Raw genomic sequence first — 20,798 nt, forward strand, 5'->3', positions numbered from 1 at the left:
ATATATATATGTTGTAGGCATCGTAACCTTGGAACGTCGTAAGCCGAACCCATCGTAAACCCCAACCCCGGGGACTGGCCTGTATATGTGTGTTATATATATTATATATATATATATATATATATATATATATATATGATATTTTTTTATTTTCACAACCCTGAAGATAAACGCAATACATGTGTGCTCATGAGTGCACTAAATCATTTGCTGTTGTCGGAGAACTTCCTACAGCTTTTTCTTTTGTGTTGTTATGCTTATGATTTTTTTATTTACATTTTATGCTATTTTCATTTTTTCACAGCCCAAACGATAATAATAATTATGTGCATAGTGTGCATACGTATGCACATAAGTACAGCCAACAGTAGTAAAGTTAGGTTTGTGCAGTGACCTGAGAAATTAGAAATTGCACCAGCCATAATGAGAGCTGGATTAGTGATGGAACCGGATAACAACAGCTGTTTTGCTTGTATTTCAACCATCATACATTGGTGAACAATTATACCATCATTATGTTACAAATGACGTTAAGGAGAATAGGACATATTTTTGCATAACCTTATTTGCTATAGAGAAAAGATCGGCAAAGAAACACACTGCTAAATTTAAGCTGCAAGTTGTAGCTGAGGAAAAAAAAATGTTCAAGCTGATAATGACTATAGATTATTGTGCATCGGTAACATGGGTTAAACTTCCGTAAACTTCAATATGCCATCAAATCCGCCCGTAAATAAAATTGGAGAATCAAAACTACTGGTCATGAAAGAACACATTTTACCATTGTTTTCATGCTGATAAAAGATGAATATGTAAGGCCCATATTAGATGAAATCAAGTGAAAATAGCAAATGGAATCTGATGATTTTTTTTACACAAAACATGCCCCAACACCTTCTATTAATGAAAAAAGTAACTAAATTTAGTTCACAAGAAGATGCATTTTTATCATATTTCAGCTTGAAAACACTTGTTATAATGGAGAATAACCTTGTTCCATATAAATAAAGTATCTAGAGAATTCCATTTAACACTAACCTAGAAGCAAGAAACAAAATCCCTCTGAGTTAAATACAGTTAAATAAACTTACCGCGTAATCGCCTTCAGCAGATTTCCATTGATTGTTATGTTCGTATTTTATAATACAGAGTAATATAGGAATACATGCAATGAAGGAGAGCATAACATTTTTTGTTTGTATTTTATAATATGATATTAATATGTGAATATTACAGTATTAATTTTATATCTTGTGTATGATGCGACCCCCCTTAAAATTAGGTCTTCAAAAGTCGTATGATACGCGAGTATATTCGGTAACCTCATTAAAACTCAAATTTGATACTTTATCATCCCCCTCCTCTTCAAATTTTTAGTTAAATGCAGCCATCAACAGCCTTCAAGCATGCCAACGATAGAGTAGGATGGACCGAATCTAAGTGATCATCCTCTTAAAGTACATGTCTGATTCTTGTTTGTGTTATTCAGTTTTTTTGTTTTTTTTTTCTGAAGTATCAAAGTTAATCTGTATTGAACCTTCAGAACTACTGTACCATATATGTATGTATGTATTGTATAGAGCATACTGTATAGTGTAGGCTAGGCTACCATATATGTATAGGCAGTCTCCGAGTTACGACGGGGGTTCCGTTCTTGAGACGCATTTAAGCCGAAAATCGTCGTAAGCCAGAACATTGTCAAAAATCTCAAGAAAACCTTACTTTTAATGCTTTGGGTGCATTAAAAACTATGTAAACTGCATTCTTATTGCATTTTTCATTAAGAAAACTTCAAATATTGATTATTTTGCATTTTTGGAGTCACATTTCTTCTGCCTGATGATAGTTGTAAGTGCCGTAACCCTGGAACACGCATCGTAAACCTGGAAATAATTTCTGATAAATTTAATTGAAAAGCATTGTAACCTCGGAACGTTGTAAGCCGAACCCGTCGTAAGCCGGGGACTTTCTGTATATTTAGTGTTACTGAATACCCTAGTGTAGGCTAGGCTAAATTTGAGATAGAATTTTTTCAATAAACAGTTTGGTTTTTGGAACCTAACCACATTGTAAGTAAGACAATATAAATGTTATCTTGATAATTGTAGGTAAACAGCAAAATCAGCTGATGTAAAACAGTGGATATTACAGACTCTTAGATGTTGGTCTTTAAAATGTACCTGAAATCAATCATGGAAGTACAGTATAACACTTCTAAAAGCATTGTCTTCTCCACAGGTAGCTGCACATACATAGATATTTTCAGTAGGAATAGAAGGATGGGGTTTTGAGGGTCATCAGCATATTGGTTGTTTCGTAAACATAACATTATTGCCATACAAGGAGACTGTTATATCATTAACTTTTCTTTTATTCTTTGCTTTTCCTAAGTTCCATAAGAATCTTCATTGGGAAAAGGGTGGCTCTTGTTAGCTCATTGTTTAGCCTAATTAACCTAATTTCTGTTATTTAGGGATTTATCGCTTCCTTCAAGATCAGTAAAAGTGTTCCACATGAAATGTTTGTGATTTTCTGAGACTCCATAAATTTCACAGATACATTTTCAAATTGGTATTCTGAGAGTTCTAACTTGCAACTTAAAATACTTTCCTCTTTCAGTGAATTATACAAAGCTACTGTATATATTGATGAACCCTGCTGGATCCTTTTTCTTGAGGCTGCTTGAGATAAAAAATAATCAGCCAAACACTGTATCTTTTATGATTTCTTCACTGCAACCAAGAAATTCACAAAGTAGTGTTATTATATCTGAGATTTATTATAGCATTTGATGTTTACATGTTTTTTCCTCAATCCCAGCAATGGGCTATATAGCTGAAATTTCATGTGTTTATTCGTTCTTTCCTTCAGGTTATACGCCCTGTTTACCATACATACATGGAAAAGTATTTGAAGGTGCAGCCGAACAAGCGGCACAGCAAGCAATATCCAGTACACTTGCTAATGGGAAGATCAAGGCATCGTGATCCCACCTTGGTGTTTACTGCTGTTCCAGGGAATAAAACTTGTTATTATATGTAAAAGTTTTGTTTTCCAATAAAATTTCATTTTTATATGGAAGGATGTTGAGGTTTTCAAAGTCTTGATATTGAAATATTTTGTGACAGGTAGTTGAAAATCGTTTTTGATATTAGAATTGTCAGCTTTTTATGTTAACCATGAGTCTGTTGGTGTTTTATTTGTGTTACTTTTGCAAGATTTTGTTCCCTCCATACATTACGTAGAAGCCTTTTTCATACATTTTAGCTGTGATACATTTGCTGTATAAAGTAAACATTTTTACTCTGAAATTTTGTATCTTTCTAAAGGAAATTGAAAGTAAGTTATTGTTTCTCCAATAAGTTATTTGTAATAAAGCGCTTGCAGATGTATGGAAAGGTAGAAGAGATGTGAGTATTAAAATGGTGAGAGGATTGAACAAAATCTTGGGTGAATGATCTGTAGGTTAGACTTTCATATTGAACTTTGTATTATTTTATCTCGTATGCCATCCTTATATTGAATGTTTTTACTAGTTTGTATAAAAAATATTATTTGTTAGGTATCATGTATTGGACTAATATATCAGTCTTGTTTTTGAAGTGCCAAATATATTGCTTATAGTTCAAAGGTTTATTTTTGGTGGGTTGGCTGTATTTACAGTTTGGTGTAGAAATTTCTTGCCAGCTTTATTAATTTATTGGTAGCAAGTCTTTATATGATAGCTTATTAGTCTTCTGACAGTATACATGGAAGGAATGAACTAAAGTTTTAGCAGTGGTTTACAGGTGAATATGCCACTTGACTCACGATAATACAACTGCTTTCAAGTTTGGTAAATACAACAGAAGAATGTCCTTGGTGTAGAAGACGGTTATATTTTCACATTTTAAGATGTCACATAAACAAAAAATTTTTTGGCACGAACTTTCTTTCTCATCTAGTGAATAAATTTTAAATTAACTTAATTTTATTTACAGTGCCTCATTTAGAAATATTTTTTTAAACTGTTGAATTGTAGATTTATCTGTGGAAAACTAAATCTTTTTTTTATTTTAGGAAGCGCAGTAAAAAAAAATTTGGGAATTTGTGCATTGCAACATTTTTCTCTAAAGTTGGATCGGTATTGTTATTAAAACATTTATAAAAATTAAACTTTGAATATTCTGGCACACATAGAGTCCAGCAGTTTCTACTTTGAATGGAGTGATTAGTAGGTATTTAATGTTAATAAATTTTATTTTACTCCGAATGAACCAACTTGTTGTTAGTTCCCAAATGTGTTCAAGATGCCAATAGGTGAAAGAATACTATATGTTCTATGTTAGCCCTGTGTATCAAGTTCTTTTGTTTTGAAAATGCAAACATTTTGATGTATGAAGTGTTAGTTTTGAACTTCTGGCAATTGATTTAGCGCAACAGCGAGAACTTGTCATGACTTGTATCATGGAAGTAGGAATAATGCATGATTGACATGATCTAGTATGTTGGGAACAAGACAGAAAATTGCAAATTGGGAACTTACAGATTCTTGTTACCTAAGCTCAATTGAGTTCCTGATAATTTATAGCTCATAATAAATGAAAAGTGGCAATGAAGTGATATTTATCTTGAACAAAACTGAAGTTGTTTTGACAATATCTTTGAAGTGACCAAATATCCATTCCTCATTTTTGAAGAAACAAAAGGGGCTTGGTAGGAGTTAGATTGATAATTGAGTCAATGATAATGCTCCTATGAATCTCAGTGGCGATATTATCTTGATATAGATTTCTGAAGAAATTATAAGGCATTTTATAGCTCTGAGGCAAAATGGGTCAAATCCTATTATTTTCTTTTCCAAAATATCATACTGTACATGAGTGAGAATGTCAACTTGCTGTAATCTTGAGATTGGTCATAATGTGGGGTGATCATGATTTGCCACAATGGTAGGTTTTGCATGAAGAAAAGATTGAAATTCATTAAATTATTTGTTTTTCAGTTTAAACAAACTGTTTTTATGTATTTGAAAGTTCAGACAAAAATTGTTTGTTTCAGTTCAAAAGAACTGTTACAGAATATAGGAATTTTAATCTGTTCTTGGAACCCCTTGTTGTTTTTTCTTTTTTCATCAGTGTTACCATGAAAAACAGTTGCTCATTCCTTGCAGGTTTTCTCTCTATTTTATTTTTTTTAATAGTACAGTTAATTAATTGGTAACATACTGGAAGAATGATTTGGTTGTTTGTAATAAGGTTGTTTGAGGATAAGCTTTTGTATTTTAGTGTCTTTCAATACGGGTTTGGTGATATTGAATGATTAGAGGAAAATTACATGAGACTAAGCGTCAGAGTTGGCTAAAGATAGAACTGAGGTTGTTGGAAATATTTTCTCCATGTTTAATGAATTTGACTTTTAGAAGTGGAAATTATTCATTCCAGTAACCATTCAGGTATGTACAGGAAAAATCTTTGTTAGATGAAGTGTGAGTATTTACTTCAGGAAGTTTGTATATGAAGTGGTTTAAATATAATTTGCTTGCTTAAAGTTTTTTTTTAAAGTCTGGATTGCTAGTTTATGGTATTATGCATCATTTTGTGTGGCATAGTCATTATTTATTCATGTTTAACAGACTTGCAGTGATTCAGTATTTATATGGGATTTTTTATGATTTAGTTGGAATTCCATATAGTGTGTGCTGTTGTAGATATTCTAACATTGTACATAGTTGTCATTACTGAAGTTCACAACTGTCACAAAAGAAACAATTCTTTACATTTACCTTTGCTAAAATAAAGGTTATGAAGAATATTGTTTTTAATGTGCCCACAATAGCTCTGTTTTTAAGTCTATAAGTAAAGTACTACTCTCATCTGCGAAAAGTAGAGTACCTTATAAGTATGGTACTCTCAGATGCAAAAAAAAATCATAATTTTTAAAGTATATTTTCGTAACTGTACAAACCTGAGGTCCTTTACATTAGGAATTACTTTCGGCGAAGCTGGAAAACGGCCGTTAAACCCTTGAACAAGGTGGTTAGGCAGTAACTACCATTTGCTAGGTGGGAATACCCATCTGCCCAGATGTAAACATTCCAGTTTGCCTTTTGGTCCAGGTTTCAGATTGAGGATTGGTATGGGGCAGGCATAAATGTAATGTAAAGGACCTCAGGTTTGTATAGTTAGGAAAAATACAATTTACATTTAAAAAATGTGATTTATTCCTTCATAATTACATAAACCATTGGTCATTTACATAAGGAAGTCTCACTAGTTGGAGGGAGGAATCTGAGTGAGTCCCTTTGAACTGACTGGAGTTTGCCACACCTGGGGTACTCCTGGTTAAAAGAGCAAGGAGTACTGTGCCTCAGACATATTAATTAGAGTATAGGAACTGTGAGATCAGATATCAGACTTCTGGACCTTTTCGAATGAGTGAGGAATCATAACTTATGAAAAAAGGCTGGAAGAATCTTAAGAGTCTGAGGCAGTAAGGCGAAGACCCAAAAAGGGTTTGTCTTATTGCCAGTCTTTCCTTCCTCCCCTTGCTAGAGGAAAGAGCGGTATTAATTCTATGATTCTAGAAAGAAAAATAGAACGGGTGCTAGAAATATAAACTTACCACATCACACGCCAGTTCCAGCAAGTGTAGGTTCAAGTCCTATTTTCCACCCAAAGGAAGAGAAGTAGGAGGAGGAGAGGCCAGTCTCACTCGTAGTCTGTCTTCCAGAACCACACCTTAGGCGAGATGCTACCTGTCCTGTTAAAGGAGCTGGGTAAGAAAACACAACTTGTTGAGCTGCCATCACAGGTCTAAAGAAAAAATGTTCAGGGTGAACAATGTTCTTTGAACACCTTGCATTAGACAAACATGGAGAGAAGATGAAAATGTCGAGGTTGTCCCATAAAGTCATCATGCATCATTGGAATGCCTCGTAGGTCAGGTATGATGGAGCAGAAGACCTACAGACACCTGTTGTACTGGGCAGTAAACAGAAAGATGATGGGGAATCTTCAAGACAAGCATTCTCTCCATGAAAGATTGAGTGAAGGAAGCACTTAGCCCCAATCACTCAAATCCAGAGGCTGAGCTTGCATGCCAATACATTCCATCCAGAAATGTATAATATGATTGTACTTGGGGGTGCACAACTGTGGATGAGAAAGTGAAACTGATCTGACAATAGCCTTGACAAGGGGGCAATCATATACAAAAATACAGGTGAGGGTCTACTGCAGATTGGGTAATAGTTAGGTAAACACTAAGGGTTTAGCTTTATTTATTATATTTATTTATACTCTTAGTCACATCAGAAAAAAAAGCATTACACCATATGAGTTTGAAAGGGATGTAAGTACCCTTAACACAGATTACAAATAATTGAGTTACATATTGAAGTGAATAAACAGGGACCAGAGGTTTCTGGCCACATGGAGCAAAGAAAGTAATGGGGAAAATTTTCCCTGGAGCACGAGGTGAGAATCCAAAGTCCACAGCTGCTCTACTGCAAGTCTGCAACAAAAGTGATGAGGAGTTGAACAGATAGCATAAGACATGGTCGAAGATTGAGAGCGATGTACGGTGGTGCCAATGAAAACTCTATCTCACAAAGAAATGAAGTAGTACATTACTTATCACTGAGAAACAATCTTGCTGCATGGCCCACAACAATACGCAATTACAGCACAATACAGGAATCGCTCAAGAAGTGGGAAAAGAAAATAAGTAGAAGACGTGAGACGGGAATGACTGCTATTAACATTGAAATTTGCACATTACCTTCTGTAGGAGTCTTCCTCAGGGGTGCTGGTAAGGGAGGGATATGTTTATGCACGACAAAGGTCACATTGGCCAGCAAACAGCCACCTTCTCAAGAGGGAAGTAGCTCATAGGAGTGTGAGAAATGTTCTAAACCGTCCATCTGGTGCTCTTGGCTTTTATGTCCAAGATGGTTTGCCAGCATCCTGGTAGATGGGGTTACCTGTCCTCTGGCGCATCTTCGCCACAAGGTTGTCCAATGTTACCATGCGGTCTGGTCTTTTAAATATGGTGGCTAGTCCCCCTCAACTGTTGGCGTAACATGCCCTATGGAGGAGTTGTGGTAGTTCCATTTGACTATGTCCTTGAGAGAGAGAGTGAGTGAGTGAGTTTTGTGGTTTGTATTGCTGTTGAGATCGTGTAGTATGTATTTGTGTTTTGGTTTTCTGTAAGAGAGAGAGAGAGAGAGAGAGAGAGGACGTAATTGGTAGATGGATGGTTAGTGATTGAATTGGCTGTTGAATTCTGGGTTGTCTGCTGGTGCGGTTGGAGTTAGAGTTATGATCAGAGTTTTGAGTCAGTCTTTAGTCAGAGCGTGTGATGGTCAGTAGTGTCAGCAGCGGTCTGTGAAGAGTACTGAAGGCATTGGTGGTCAGTCAAGTTGTGTTATTGATTTGTTGTTTAGGTTGTTGTTAAGTTTGATATTGTTTGATTTAGAGTTGTTGTGCCTGTGTTGTTAGGTTTGCTGTGCTTGTGAGTTTCTGTTGAGTTATATGTGAGTTGTTGTAGTTGAGGGTTGTTGTTGGTGAGCTGTTGTGATTTCTTGATGTTGTTAGTGGGTGTGTGTGTTGCCTTTTTTTTGTTGTTTTTTGTGTTAGTGATTGTTTGTGCAGTGGTATTTTGTTGTGGTTGTGGTCCTTGTTTATTTGTTGTGTTGTTGAGTTGTGGTTGCAGTCCTTGTTTGTTTGTTGTGTTGTTGAGTTGTGGCTGTGGTCCTTGTTTGTTTGCTGTGTTGTGGAGTTGTGGTTATATTCCTTGTTTGTTGTTGTGTTGTGGGGTTGTGGTCCTTGGGTGTTGTGTTGTTGTTGAGTTGTGGGGATGTGGTCCTTGGTTGTTGTTGAGTTGTGGGGTTGTGGTTGTTGGTGTTGTCTTTGTTGTTGGTTGTGTGTTACAATAGCTGTATCCAGTGGACAGTACAGCTCCTCACCCTGAGTGTGTCAAGAAGTAGTTGGTAAGTACTACATGTGTTTTGAAAGTTTTTTGCTTATGGGTTTGTGATCCCACCACGTTAGTTATTGGCGCCCAACGTGGGGCAGTTGGTGTGGTGGGTTGTGTGATTGGTGAAGGAAAATGAGAATGGAAGGTTTGACTGAGGTGGAGAGGCTGAAGGAGGAGTTGAGGTTGGCGAGGGAAGCTAAGGAAAGATTGGAAGTGGAGAATGAGAGGTTAAGGGTAGAGTGTGAGGAGCTGAAGAGTGAGTTAGAGGAAATGAGAGGAATGCTGAGTGCGAAAGTGGAAATGAAAGGAGCGAAAGAGAGAATGGTTGAGAAAATGGACAAAAACTTTGGAGTAATGATGAATGCAGTGCAGGAGATGATGAAGGGGTTCATGGGAGAGGGAGCTGTAGGAAGTAGGCCTATTGGGTCTTGTGATGGGCCAGGAGTGGTAAAGAAAGTGGATGAGAGTACGAGTGACGAAGGTGATTTGGTTGTGATAGGTAAGGGAAAGAAGGGGAAGACACAGGATAAGGATAAACCTGAGGACAAGAATAATAAGGGGACTGAGGAAAAGAAGACTAAGGGAAAGAAGGCTAGTAAGGGTGATGGACAGGATGAGACTAAGACTGAATACATTGGGGAAAGGGCTGAGAGTGATTTAGATAGTGGTGAGTGGAAACAGGTGGGTAGAAAGAAGAAGGGTAGGGAGAACGTAGTCAGGAGCGTGGACATGAGTATGGAAGTGGATTCGTTGTATTCAGAAGAGGGAAAGAAAGGTCAAAATGGGAGTAGTGAAAGTAAGAAAATATGTAAATTTTATGAAATAAATAAGTGACCGCTTATAAACCAAGTTCTAATGGAACAGTAGCATGAACTAAGTGCAAAATAAGGAATATCCTGAAAACTTTAATGAGCCCACGGACAGAAGATTGGAACTTTGCTCTTGAGAGTATACAGCCTATCACTCCACTATATATATAACTTAAACATTGGAAGCCATGGTGGTGTAGTTTTGTATGTTCGAAATGACACCCCACAAAATCATGTTAGTATCCAACCAGCATTTCAAGTGATAGGTGTGCAGATCCATTTGCAAAGAAAATATACAGTATGCTCTCTCTATCTACCACCTAGTGAAGTCTACCCCATCAACGAATTTAAATCTCTTATTCAACAGTTACCATGGCCCTTCGTTATTTTGGGAGACATGAATAGCAGAAGCCCTCTTTGGGTGTCATCGTCACCAATCAAAGAGGAAGGTGCTTAGGTTCCGTCATTGAAGATGAAAATGTGGGGATCCTCAACTCTGGGGAGTCTATACATTTTCATGTTCAAACATGCACATTATCAGCAATCGATTTATCTATAATATGTAGTAATGACTGCCTTATTAACTTTAAATGGAGAGCTATAAATGATAGATTTACCGGTGACCATTTTCCAATAGTGGTGAGTGTAGCATCAAGTCCTCCATCTTCAAGGCTACCTAAATGGAACATTGGTAAAGCTGATTGGGCAACATTCCAGGAGCACAGTTCAACAGATGACTCTACTGATGACTTTCCCTGTGTATGTGATGCTCTTGATATTTTTAATACAATCATGTTCTCAGCTGGTCTTCAATCCATACCTAGAACTTTGGGCATATTTATCCGTCGATCAGTTCCCTGGTGGACTCGTAAATGCCAGGAAACTCACAGTTCTATGAGATCTGCTTTCACCAGATACCGCAGATGGAAATATGAGTATTACAGTGTTGAATATCGAAAAGCAAGAGCTCATTTTCTCATGGAAATCAAAAAAGCATGAAAAGAATCTTGGACGATCTTCATATCTTCACTCAATTCGAAAACTCTGCTGACTCTAGCTTGGAAGAGAGTTAGAAAAATAGCAGGCAAGTTTACTTGTCAACCTCCAGTTATCATCCGATAGAGCATTCCGCGGCCTTTCCGCTGATGTATAACATGTAATTCCATTATGTGTGCATCTTATCTTTAAATGTATTATTTCAAGAAAACACAAATCTACTGTGTCAGAGTCATTTCTGCTCTCGGTGAGAGTCTGTACTACTTATCCGTCTGCACCTGTCTATGTCAACCCAGTTCGTCTGTAAATAAATTATCAGTACCCAGCTACTTCTCTTAATCTCTGGTCCTCACAACTGGTGACCTCCCGGAGTTGGTGACACAGCGGTTTAGGCCCAGCCTTTAACGGACTAATTACGGCCGCTCACCTTCCCTTCAGAGAACCTTTAGCGGACTCAATACGGTGCCACAGTTTAGGTCTCTGAAAACTCCATTGTGAGGACGACACCAACACCATTAACCAACTAATCACGGCATAGCTTCCCAGCGTGTTTTGGCGTTTTTTTTCGAGGACGGGTAGCTGGGTGCTGGTCAGCCAACACAAAATTCAGGCGGCGGTTCAGAAACATCCATCCAACGTTGCAGCCTCCTTTGCCTCACCTGGGGACGCCAAATATCTTCTCGACCCGCCAAACCTGCGGGCCATTGCTGCACCTGGGAGTCCCCAGGCAACCTTCCAACACCGCTGCTACACCCAGGGTCCTGCTTTACCCACACAACGTATCTGCTGCACATGTGGGCCTGCTCGGTCCCCCTGACATCGCTGCCTGTGGTCCTCTTCAAACCCTCGACGCTGCCATCGCTCCTGGGGCTCACTCGGCCTGCCTGACGTCGCTGCCACACCTGTGGACCGGCTCACCCTTCCGACGCTGTTGCCTGTAGTCCTCCTCGGCCCACCGACACCGCTGCCACACCTGTGGGCCTCCCCTGCCTGCCGACGCCACTACCTGTGGGTTTCCTCGACCTGCTGATGCCGCTGCTCACCTGTGGTTCCACTCTGCCTGCGGGACGCCGCTGGGGTGCTAGGGACTTCCTCAACTTAACCTATGCCGCCGCCGCACCTGGGGGTCCCCACGGCCCGTCCCAGGCCGCCACCACCACAATGCAGCTCTCTCCACAGTCTTGGTCGCCCAAGCTGACAGTAGAACCACCCAGGCAACCGCCAGAGGAGGCATCCTGTCAGCCAGCAACACCGAAGGACTCTACACTCGATAACGCCCCACAACAAGTGTCACAATGACATGGGGTCACCTCCTGCCTCCAAGATATTTTTTCATCCAATAATTATTCCATAATCATTGCCTTGGGGGGAGTATTTGTAAGGACAATGCTTTTCCCTATTTTTTATTGTATCCAATCATCAAGTCGCATTGTTCTTACTTCCATCCGAAAGAGCGTTCCGTGGCCTTTCTACCGATGTATAACACATGTCATTCCATTATATGTACGCCTTATTATCTTTAAATGTATGATTGCAAGAAAACACAAATCTACTGTCGCAGAGTCATTTCTGCTCTTGGTGAGAGTCTGTACTACTTATCCGTCCGCACCTGTCTATGTCAACCCAGTTCGTCTGTAAATAAATTATCAGTACCCAGCTACCTGTCTTAATCTCTGGTCCTCACAGGGGTTTCCAAAATAATTCCCCCAGATATAACATATACCCTTTTTGTTGACCACCTTTCGATTTCCTTTGCAGCAACAAGGATGGCTGTGGCTGAACGCCGCCTTCAGCTCTGCATTGATAATATAGTAAAGTGGGCTGAGGTTAATGGTTTTAGATTTTTTGCCAGTAAACCAGTAACCACGCACTTTTGTGTATAAGAGGATTCCATCCTAATTCAGATTTATACATACATAGGCAGAGAATTCCATGTGTTGGTGAAACAAGGTTTCTAGGGTTGATTTTTTTATAGCAAGCTGACCTGGACTCCACATCTGAAATATATTAAGGCAAAATGCTTGGAAGTAGTGAATTTGCTAAAAGTCCCGTCTCACACTTCGTGGGGTGCGGACTGAACCCAGATGTTGAGATTACATAAAGCCTTGGGCTTTTCAAAATTAACTTATGGGTTTGAAGTATACACTTCTGTAAAGCCAAATAGCCTTAAAATGCTCAACTCTATTCATCATGGAGGAGTACGGTTGTGTACACTGTACAGGAGTATTTAAATCATCTCCCACTGAGAGCATGCTTGTCGATGCTGGTGAGGTGCTGCTAATTCTTCATTACAAGCGTCTGCTGGTTCGGAGCTGGTACAGATTCCAGAGGCGACCCAAAACTAGCATTAGTATGGGAAAGGAAACGGATTGGCAGTTTTATGAAAATCACCCCAGCCAACCTCATCCATTTGCTTTTAGAGTAAATTTTGTTGTCAGTGAATTAAACATGCCAAGATCGACATTTTACAAGCAAAATATTCAGTTAGTCCCCCCTGGAACTTTCCAGAGTTAAAATTGGAGTAGCGTTCCCTGATACAGAGAGAAGTGGGAGGTTATTGTCTGTTGCGTTGATTTTAACAGGAGAACTATGTGCAGTTCCAAAGGCTTTAAAGGAAATTTTAATTCAGAATAAAAATAATTTTACAATATATTGTGACTCAAGAAGTGTTTTTCAGTCACTGGAATCTTTTAACTTTTTAAACCCTCTGATTTTAGATATATTGGAATGGCTGTTTTTACTGAAAAGAAGAGGGAAAGTAAAGTTCTGTTGGGTGCCTTCCCACGTTGGGGTGGTTGGGAATACGAAAGCTGACCAACTTGCAAAGTTGGCAGACAGCTCCCGAGAACCCACAAGATGCCTAATGCCATATCGGGATTTATATCCTTTAGTAGGTCAGAGAATAAAAAAAAAAAAACGTTGGCAGTCCCAATGGAAGGATATTTTAACTAATAAAAAATGTGCAGTATCATGTCATCAGTGTCATCTTGGTCATATCCCTATATGCCAAGAAGACAGGAAACGATATTGTGCAGACTGAGGATTGGAACAAGACTCGCTCATGGGTTCTTGATGTCTCGTGAAAATCCTCCGTTTTGCGATGACTGTATATACTGTGGCCTTGACTGTAAGACATTTGCTGGTTGAATGTCTCAGACTTGGGAATTTGAGACATATGTGGGTTCTTGTCTTGGGGGCGTGACAGAGAAGGTAATTTTATACTAACTACAATTCTCGGAAAGGATTGTAATATAGAGCAGTTATATATCTTTATGTGGGAGGCAGGCCTCCTCAACAAAATTTAGATTGTACATAGAATATCTATATTTGAACAAATATATGTATATACATATATTTTTAGATATTTTTATATGAAATTTATTTTAAGCTTATTTTCTTTTTCTATGTAAATTTATTTTGGTGTCAATAACCTAGATGTTGTGACGCCAGTTTTAATAGACACAATCAATCAATTAATCTGATCATTCACTGAATACTACACACCAAACATTAATTCACTTAACACTAACATGCACTAAACATTCACTGAATGCTTATGCACTAGCATTCGTTAAACACTAACATTCACAAAACATTTTCACTAAACTTCAAACACTTGCTAAACATTCATTGATTACGTACACACTAAACATTAATTAAAACCCTAAAGACTAACTAAACATTCACTGAATACTTGCATAACAAAGATTCAATATCATTCTCAAAATCCTAAACATTCAGAAAAATACACAAAAAGTCCTCCTCCTCTTCCTCCTGCAGCTTTTTGAGGGTCTTTAAATATATATTATATATATATATATATATATATATATATACTAATATATTATATATATATATATATATATATACATATATATTCACAATATATTATACACACTCGCACACACACACACACATATATATATAACTATATATTATATATATATAGATATATATATATAGATTTATATAATATCCAAAAATTGATACTGAGGAAAGTTAAAAAATTATATAAATTTCATTACCTTGACCAAAAATACAGATTTCCTCATTTAAAAAAAAAAAAAAAAAAAAAACTCCAAGACTCCAAGCTTAGAGCAAAAATAAATAAATAAATAAATAAATAAAACTTTGATGTAATAAGAAAATCCAAGGAGTGGCAGGACTGCCGACTAGCACGGGCTGCACCATCAAAGTTCAATCCTGCATCTCTCAGACTCTGCAGAGGCCAATGGTCAACTGTTAAACAGGCAAATAGCAACATGTTAACTCGTTAAGAGGTCTCATTACATTTTTCAGTTTTTCAGTTTTGAACGGTAGCAGAATAAATCTTTTACTTCCACAACCCGCTACTCCGCTACTTTTGGCACATGGTGGCAGCCAATGAAGTCCACAACCAAAAACGGGTTCCACAAGTTGCGGAGGTGTGGAAGTGTGGACTAAAGTTGCAGAACGTCCATCTTTGCTCATTAAACTTTAACAATAAAAAACTTCACAATCACATTAATCCCTGTTCAATTTATGGGTTACCAGAGATTGCCACAAGGCTTTGCAGCGCCGTCCTGGTGGAAGACCACCGAACTGTGTAGTACTAGTATAGAGATCGCAACTCCAGGAATACATATACCCTCTATGGTCGGGCTGCTGAAAAGCAACCAGATAAGTTGTAGGTATATTATTTACTAATATTTTATTGTCCGATGGATGGGGCCATATTATCATACTTTTATTAAGGCTAGTGGTTAATGGCAGGCACGAGCTGATTCGAATTTACGTATCCTTTTTGTTATTGTGAATAATTGCAGTCATTGAAAGTTGATTTGTTGCAATAAATGCAAAATCGTAATGGTCTTTTCATAACTAAGTGCTTTCAAGTAATTATTTTAAATTACTATGTCCTCATAACTATCAACTAAGACGGTATTTTGAACCAGTTATTCTTTAATATTAAGCAATTAAGATATCTATTTTTCTATAACTCTTATATTGGGTTCCTCATGGGAACAAGCATAGATGTGCTAACGTGCATTATCTGCATTATTGGGAGACTGGTTAACCTAAGGAGCCTAGCCTTATAGGAGTTCGAGAAATCTCGAGGAAAATAAGAAAATACCTTGGATTCTGCAAATAAAAGAGTAGGCTATCTGAAAGAGTTGAACTTGGGAAACATTGAATTAATCAAGGGTAAGCAGTTAAGATAACTGATAAAATATTAGGCCAAAAATCACAATTTTTGAAAGTAAATTGTATTTTTCCTAACTATACAAACCTAGGTCCTTTACAATAGGAATTACTTGAGGGGAAGTCTGGACGTGGCCGCTGAACTTTCAAACAAGGCAGTGTGGTAGTTAACTACTGTCCGGTCGTTGGTTATGCCAAGACCAGGACGAATGTTCACTTTGCTTTCGGCCCAGGTAACAGAATGACGGGTGGCTTGAGGTGGGCAGTATGTGTAAAGGGCCTAGGTTTGTATGCTTAGGAAAAGTACAATTTACTTTCAAAAATTGTGATTTGTTCCTATACGGTATACAAACCGTCTGAACTGACTGGGATTCAGCTACCTGGGCTCCTCTCCTGGTCTTTTAGAGCAAGGGAGAGGGACCCACCACTGACCTCTGATCAGAGTTAGGGAACTGCGATATCAGAGGTATTCTTTTGGGCTTTTCCTTAAGGAGCGAAAGGCAATTCACCCTTAGGAGACAATAAGGCAAAAACAAAGCAATGGGTTTGTCGTATGTCAGGGACCCCCTATTTCCTGCCTTGTATGGGAAATGGGGAGAAATGTGCTACTATTGCTAAGGACGGAATAGAAAGGGTACTCCAAGGAGTGTCTTACCTCCATCCGTGCTCGGTCCAGCATGTAACGGTCCTCATACTCTCTTCCCAAAGGGAAAGAGTAAGATGAAAGGAAATAAGAAGAGCCAGTCACTCTGCATTCGTATCAGATCTTACCATACAACAAGACCAGATGCTAACCTCTCCTGTTAAAGGAGTTGGGTAAGAGAAATTCAAATATACAGCATGTGGGCGGAAATGTGCTATCCGACCCAAGAGTGAGTAAAAGTGGGTCGGCGAGACCCGATTTGTGTTTCTTGCGAGACATATAACATAGAATATAAAAGTACATAAAATATGATCTTACAAGATATATACATTGGCGGAAAGCCCGCTGAACGCTCTCGAGGAGGGAAGTAAGAACAACGCGATTATTGAATTATATACAGAGAAAATTGCGATAAGGCGTTGTCCTTACAGGGGAATCGATAATTTATATATCTTACAATACTAAATACAAGAATCATACAGAAGAAAGGACCCATTATTTGTTGTATCAATAGACTTCCAAAAAGCATTTGACTCAGTTAATAGAAAAAAGTTCATAGAGGTCATTTATTACTTCTGCATGCAGAAGTAATAAATGCTGTTGCAAAGATATATACAAATGATGTAACAAGCCTATGCCTTAACAATATAGAACAAAAAGAGCTAACTGTAACTAATGGAATAAGAGGGATGCAGTGGCTCAACCATATTCTTTCTACTAATAACATACCTGATAATAGAAAAACTAGAAAATACAGCAGAAGGTTTTAGAAACAAAGTTATAAGGATAGTGGCACTATTATATGCAGACGACGGATTAATACTAGGACACACACTTGAAGAAATAACGAAAGCAATAAAAACCCCTATGGAAATAGCGAGTGAATGTGGCCTAAACATAAACAAGGACAAGAGTAACATTAATATACAATGACTGGTACAGTATCAATGATGTGGAAAATATGGACCACATAGAAGGAATAAAAATAGTTAAGCAGATTAAATACCTAGGAGTGACAATCAACAACATGAAAGACTGCTTCAGAGAAGAGATAAAAAGGGCCCAAATTAAAGCAAAGCAGATGGGAAATATAGCTAATGCAGTCATCAATAAAAGCTGCAGGAGGGTAAAAATAGGAAAGTTGTATTGGAAAGAATTAGCGATGCCATCCTTCATGTATGCCATGGAAGTCATGAAACTTGACAAGAAAACTATAAATGAATTTCAGAAGATAGACAATCAAGTATAAAGAACAACTTTAAAAGTGCCAAGTTGCACAGTAAGTTGTGCGTTAAGATCTGAAATAGGGGCCTCTTCCTGCCACTCAAGAGATAGGAAGAATAAACTATTCTACCTGAAACATATGTAAAAAGGGGGAATGTACAGACTCATCATTTTTAACTTCCCATGGAGACCGAGTGTCTGAGCGACAGCCTTAAGAATGCAGATGTATCTTTTTGGGTGGTGTGACGTTAAGATCCTTACTGAGCAGGTCAACGATTGTCCTGTAGGTATGTGAGTTCGAGAAATGACTTTGAAACCAGTTGAAAGTGGTTTCAGGGTGTGGACGAAGGGCGTGAGTTTGTCTGTACATGTGCGCCTCTTTTGTTCATAGTGGCATGAATTAGCCAGAAGGATGGAGATGGTTGCCTTGGAGGGAAAGAGCCTGGCTGGCTCTATAACGTGTTTTTGTTTCTGTGTGTGAGATTCCAGGCTGCAATGGGTAAGAATTACTGTGCTTTAACCAAAGATGTGGCTTACTGTATTTTTGATAATTTGTAAAGATGTTCTATTTCATTTAATCTTTTGACTTTGTCTTTACAATTGTGTATGCTTATCAGTGTGTCCCTCCTGTCGTTTAAACAGGCGGATCTAGTGAGGGGGACTGTGTCTTGTGTGGAGGGAACTATATTTTGGAGAAGAGATAATTGGTGTTTGACTATTACTTTATACACTATTAAAATACCGGGGGGTTATTTGAGTTAATTGAGCTATGAGTTAGCATTCCATTAATTATCCTGTAAGAATCTGAGTTATTCAATTAGTACTTTACTTTGAATAAACGTATATTTTTGTAGTTCCGACTCTGATTTGATGACCTAATGAAATGGAGGGAGGTTATCGAGAGAGAGAGGAGCTATTGCAAGTCGAGAGAGGGGGGGCTATTGTGAGTCGAGAGATAGAGAGAGAGGGGGTGTCTATTCCCAGACGAGAGAGAGACAGAGAGATGGAGGAGAAAGTGTTACCAAAAACCCAGATGCATTTCGCTTCTGGCTTTCGCTACCTAAGTGAATAACCGGGCGGTGCCCCCATTATTACATACATTGAAGAGTGGTGGAAATAGGCTCCTATATGAGATAACTATGGATCAGTATGAAAAAAAACCCTGATAATGCAAGTAAGAGAATATTTGAAAGAACTAAACATAAACTTAAGTAAAATTGAAGCAGTTAAAGACAAACAGTTAAGATAAATAATAAACAACTGGGTCAAAAAAGCATGACAGAAAGAACTGAATGACAACTCAACATTAAAAATCTACAGAAAATATAAAGAAAACATAAGAGAAGAAATGTGGTAGGACAACACTGAAAAAACAATGCTGATCAGTAGGGCCAGACTAGGTACACTATGGTTAAATGATAGCAATAGGATAAAAGGAGAAGATACAGAATGTTTATGCTCTGAGGAAGAAAATGAAAATTTAGAACATTTCTTACTTTACTGTCCAGCATGCAGTGAGATTAGAAATAGATATAGTTTTGTGCATCAACCATATCAAGAAAATAAAGAGGAATTACTAGCTAATATACTCTTATTGGTAGATCTACTGAGGGAGGAAGTGGAGAATAGGAAAGATTTTCTAAAAGAAATGTGGTATTCCAAAGAGAAGAAACTCAAACACAAACAAAGGAGGAATAAAACAAGCAAGGGAGCCGTTTCAAAACATAGCCCGCATACTACTACTACTACTTGAGGTCGGAATTGAAGCCGTGTCTGTCAGGTCAGTCAGTGAGAGGCGAGACGAGAGGACTGATTCAAAAACCTCGAGGACCCAGAAAGTTAAAAGCGACATGTTAGCCTGTCAAGTCGTTGAGTTCCTCGAAAGTATAGGATGTTGTCAGCGGTGCATATTGATATATTTAGGGGAGAGGTCAGAATCACTGTATGAAAGTCAAATACATCTGGATAAAGTAATAGGAGAGGCTGCAGAAGCCCTCGAGAAGAGCTTAGAGGAGCTGCCATCCCACACGTCTGAGGAACAAACACCGGACGAAGTAAGGAAGGTATTCTACCTAAAACTTTAACAATAGTAGTTGAGCGGCCTGATTCCCGCCAGTCGTTGACTCGGAAGCGTATTTGTGATCTGTGTTAAGACTCGGCTTTTGGGAGAAATTAGGGTAAACAACCGCATGGACTGGCCCAACTCACCTACGGTTACGGCTGGCCACCCTCCGAAAAAGTACTTAGCCTAGCCCTATAACGCGTCCTGACACCGGAGATGGTCATCAGTCGCGAGTTGTTGTTGGTGAGAGAAACAGCTAGTAAAGACCTCTACTCTCCTTTTGAAGTAAGTATTTTCTCCAAAGTTAGAAATTAAGGCCAAATTTAAAGCTTTAAACAAAGGGTAATGAAAAGGGTGGCCAACGCAGTGCAAACTTCACCAAAACGCTTTCGAAATTTCTACTTACGATTAAATAACTTAAAAGATTGACGCCATCGCGATGTTTTCAGAGTCGCTTGTGTCAACAAACTTCCCATTTCCTGTGATAAATCCGCACACCACTTGTACCCATAGACGCTGGGGCACTTTCATCACAACAATCGGAAAACGGTCCCTGGCCAAGACTTTTTGGTAAATTTTTAGAAAGAGGAACCAGCCCAAAATGACATGAAAATATGTTTTTCTAGGTGATTTTGATGTGTTTTGCACGAATATCACCTTCATTTTTCTCGGAAATGAACGGTTTTAGACTTTACTCTATAACAAAGGGAAACAAAACTAGTTTCGATGTGTTTTTTAATGATTCTTGGCAAGCTCGCGTGTTCTGGCAAGATACAATGGTTTAAAAAAGAAACTAAGAGCTACTCTTACACACAAAATGTAAGCATAAACCTACTACTACAATATTGGGGTGGGACCACAGCGGGTAAGGCGGGGTTTTTGGGTGGCGGGGGGAGGAGGAGGAAAAGGGATTTTCGGGGCACTA

The 20,798-nt window shown here is 38.3% G+C and overlaps 2 protein-coding genes across 20 annotated transcripts in view; both read left to right on the top strand.

Moving 5' to 3' along the window:
- Positions 1 to 20,798, top strand: part of LOC135217291 (atlastin-like) — a 473,758-nt gene that overhangs the window by 448,424 nt on the left and 4,536 nt on the right. For 13 of the 14 annotated variants that reach the window (XM_064253090.1, XM_064253071.1, XM_064253142.1 and 10 more), the window contains one exon: positions 2,872 to 3,968. The exons of the other annotated variant lie outside the window; for it this stretch is intronic. In XM_064253090.1, coding sequence (XP_064109160.1) covers positions 2,872 to 3,042 — 171 coding nt within the window. In that variant the 3' untranslated portion in view covers positions 3,043 to 3,968. Of the gene's footprint in view, positions 1 to 2,871; positions 3,969 to 20,798 lie in introns of those variants that run through there. 14 annotated transcript variants of the gene reach the window in all.
- Positions 19,577 to 20,798, top strand: part of LOC135217263 (tRNA pseudouridine synthase Pus10-like) — a 357,385-nt gene continuing 356,163 nt past the window's right edge. For 5 of the 6 annotated variants that reach the window (XR_010315089.1, XM_064253035.1, XM_064253011.1 and 2 more), the window contains exon 1: positions 19,577 to 19,874. Coding sequence is in view for 4 of the 6 variants with exons in the window: in XM_064253035.1 (XP_064109105.1) it covers positions 19,662 to 19,874 (213 nt within the window). In the remaining 2 variants the exon portion in view is untranslated. The remainder of the gene's footprint in view (positions 19,875 to 20,798) is intronic. The other variant, XR_010315090.1, reaches the window with a different exon arrangement.

This window comes from Macrobrachium nipponense, chromosome 19 (assembly GCF_015104395.2).
Source record: "Macrobrachium nipponense isolate FS-2020 chromosome 19, ASM1510439v2, whole genome shotgun sequence".
Lineage (NCBI taxonomy): Eukaryota > Metazoa > Arthropoda > Malacostraca > Decapoda > Palaemonidae > Macrobrachium > Macrobrachium nipponense.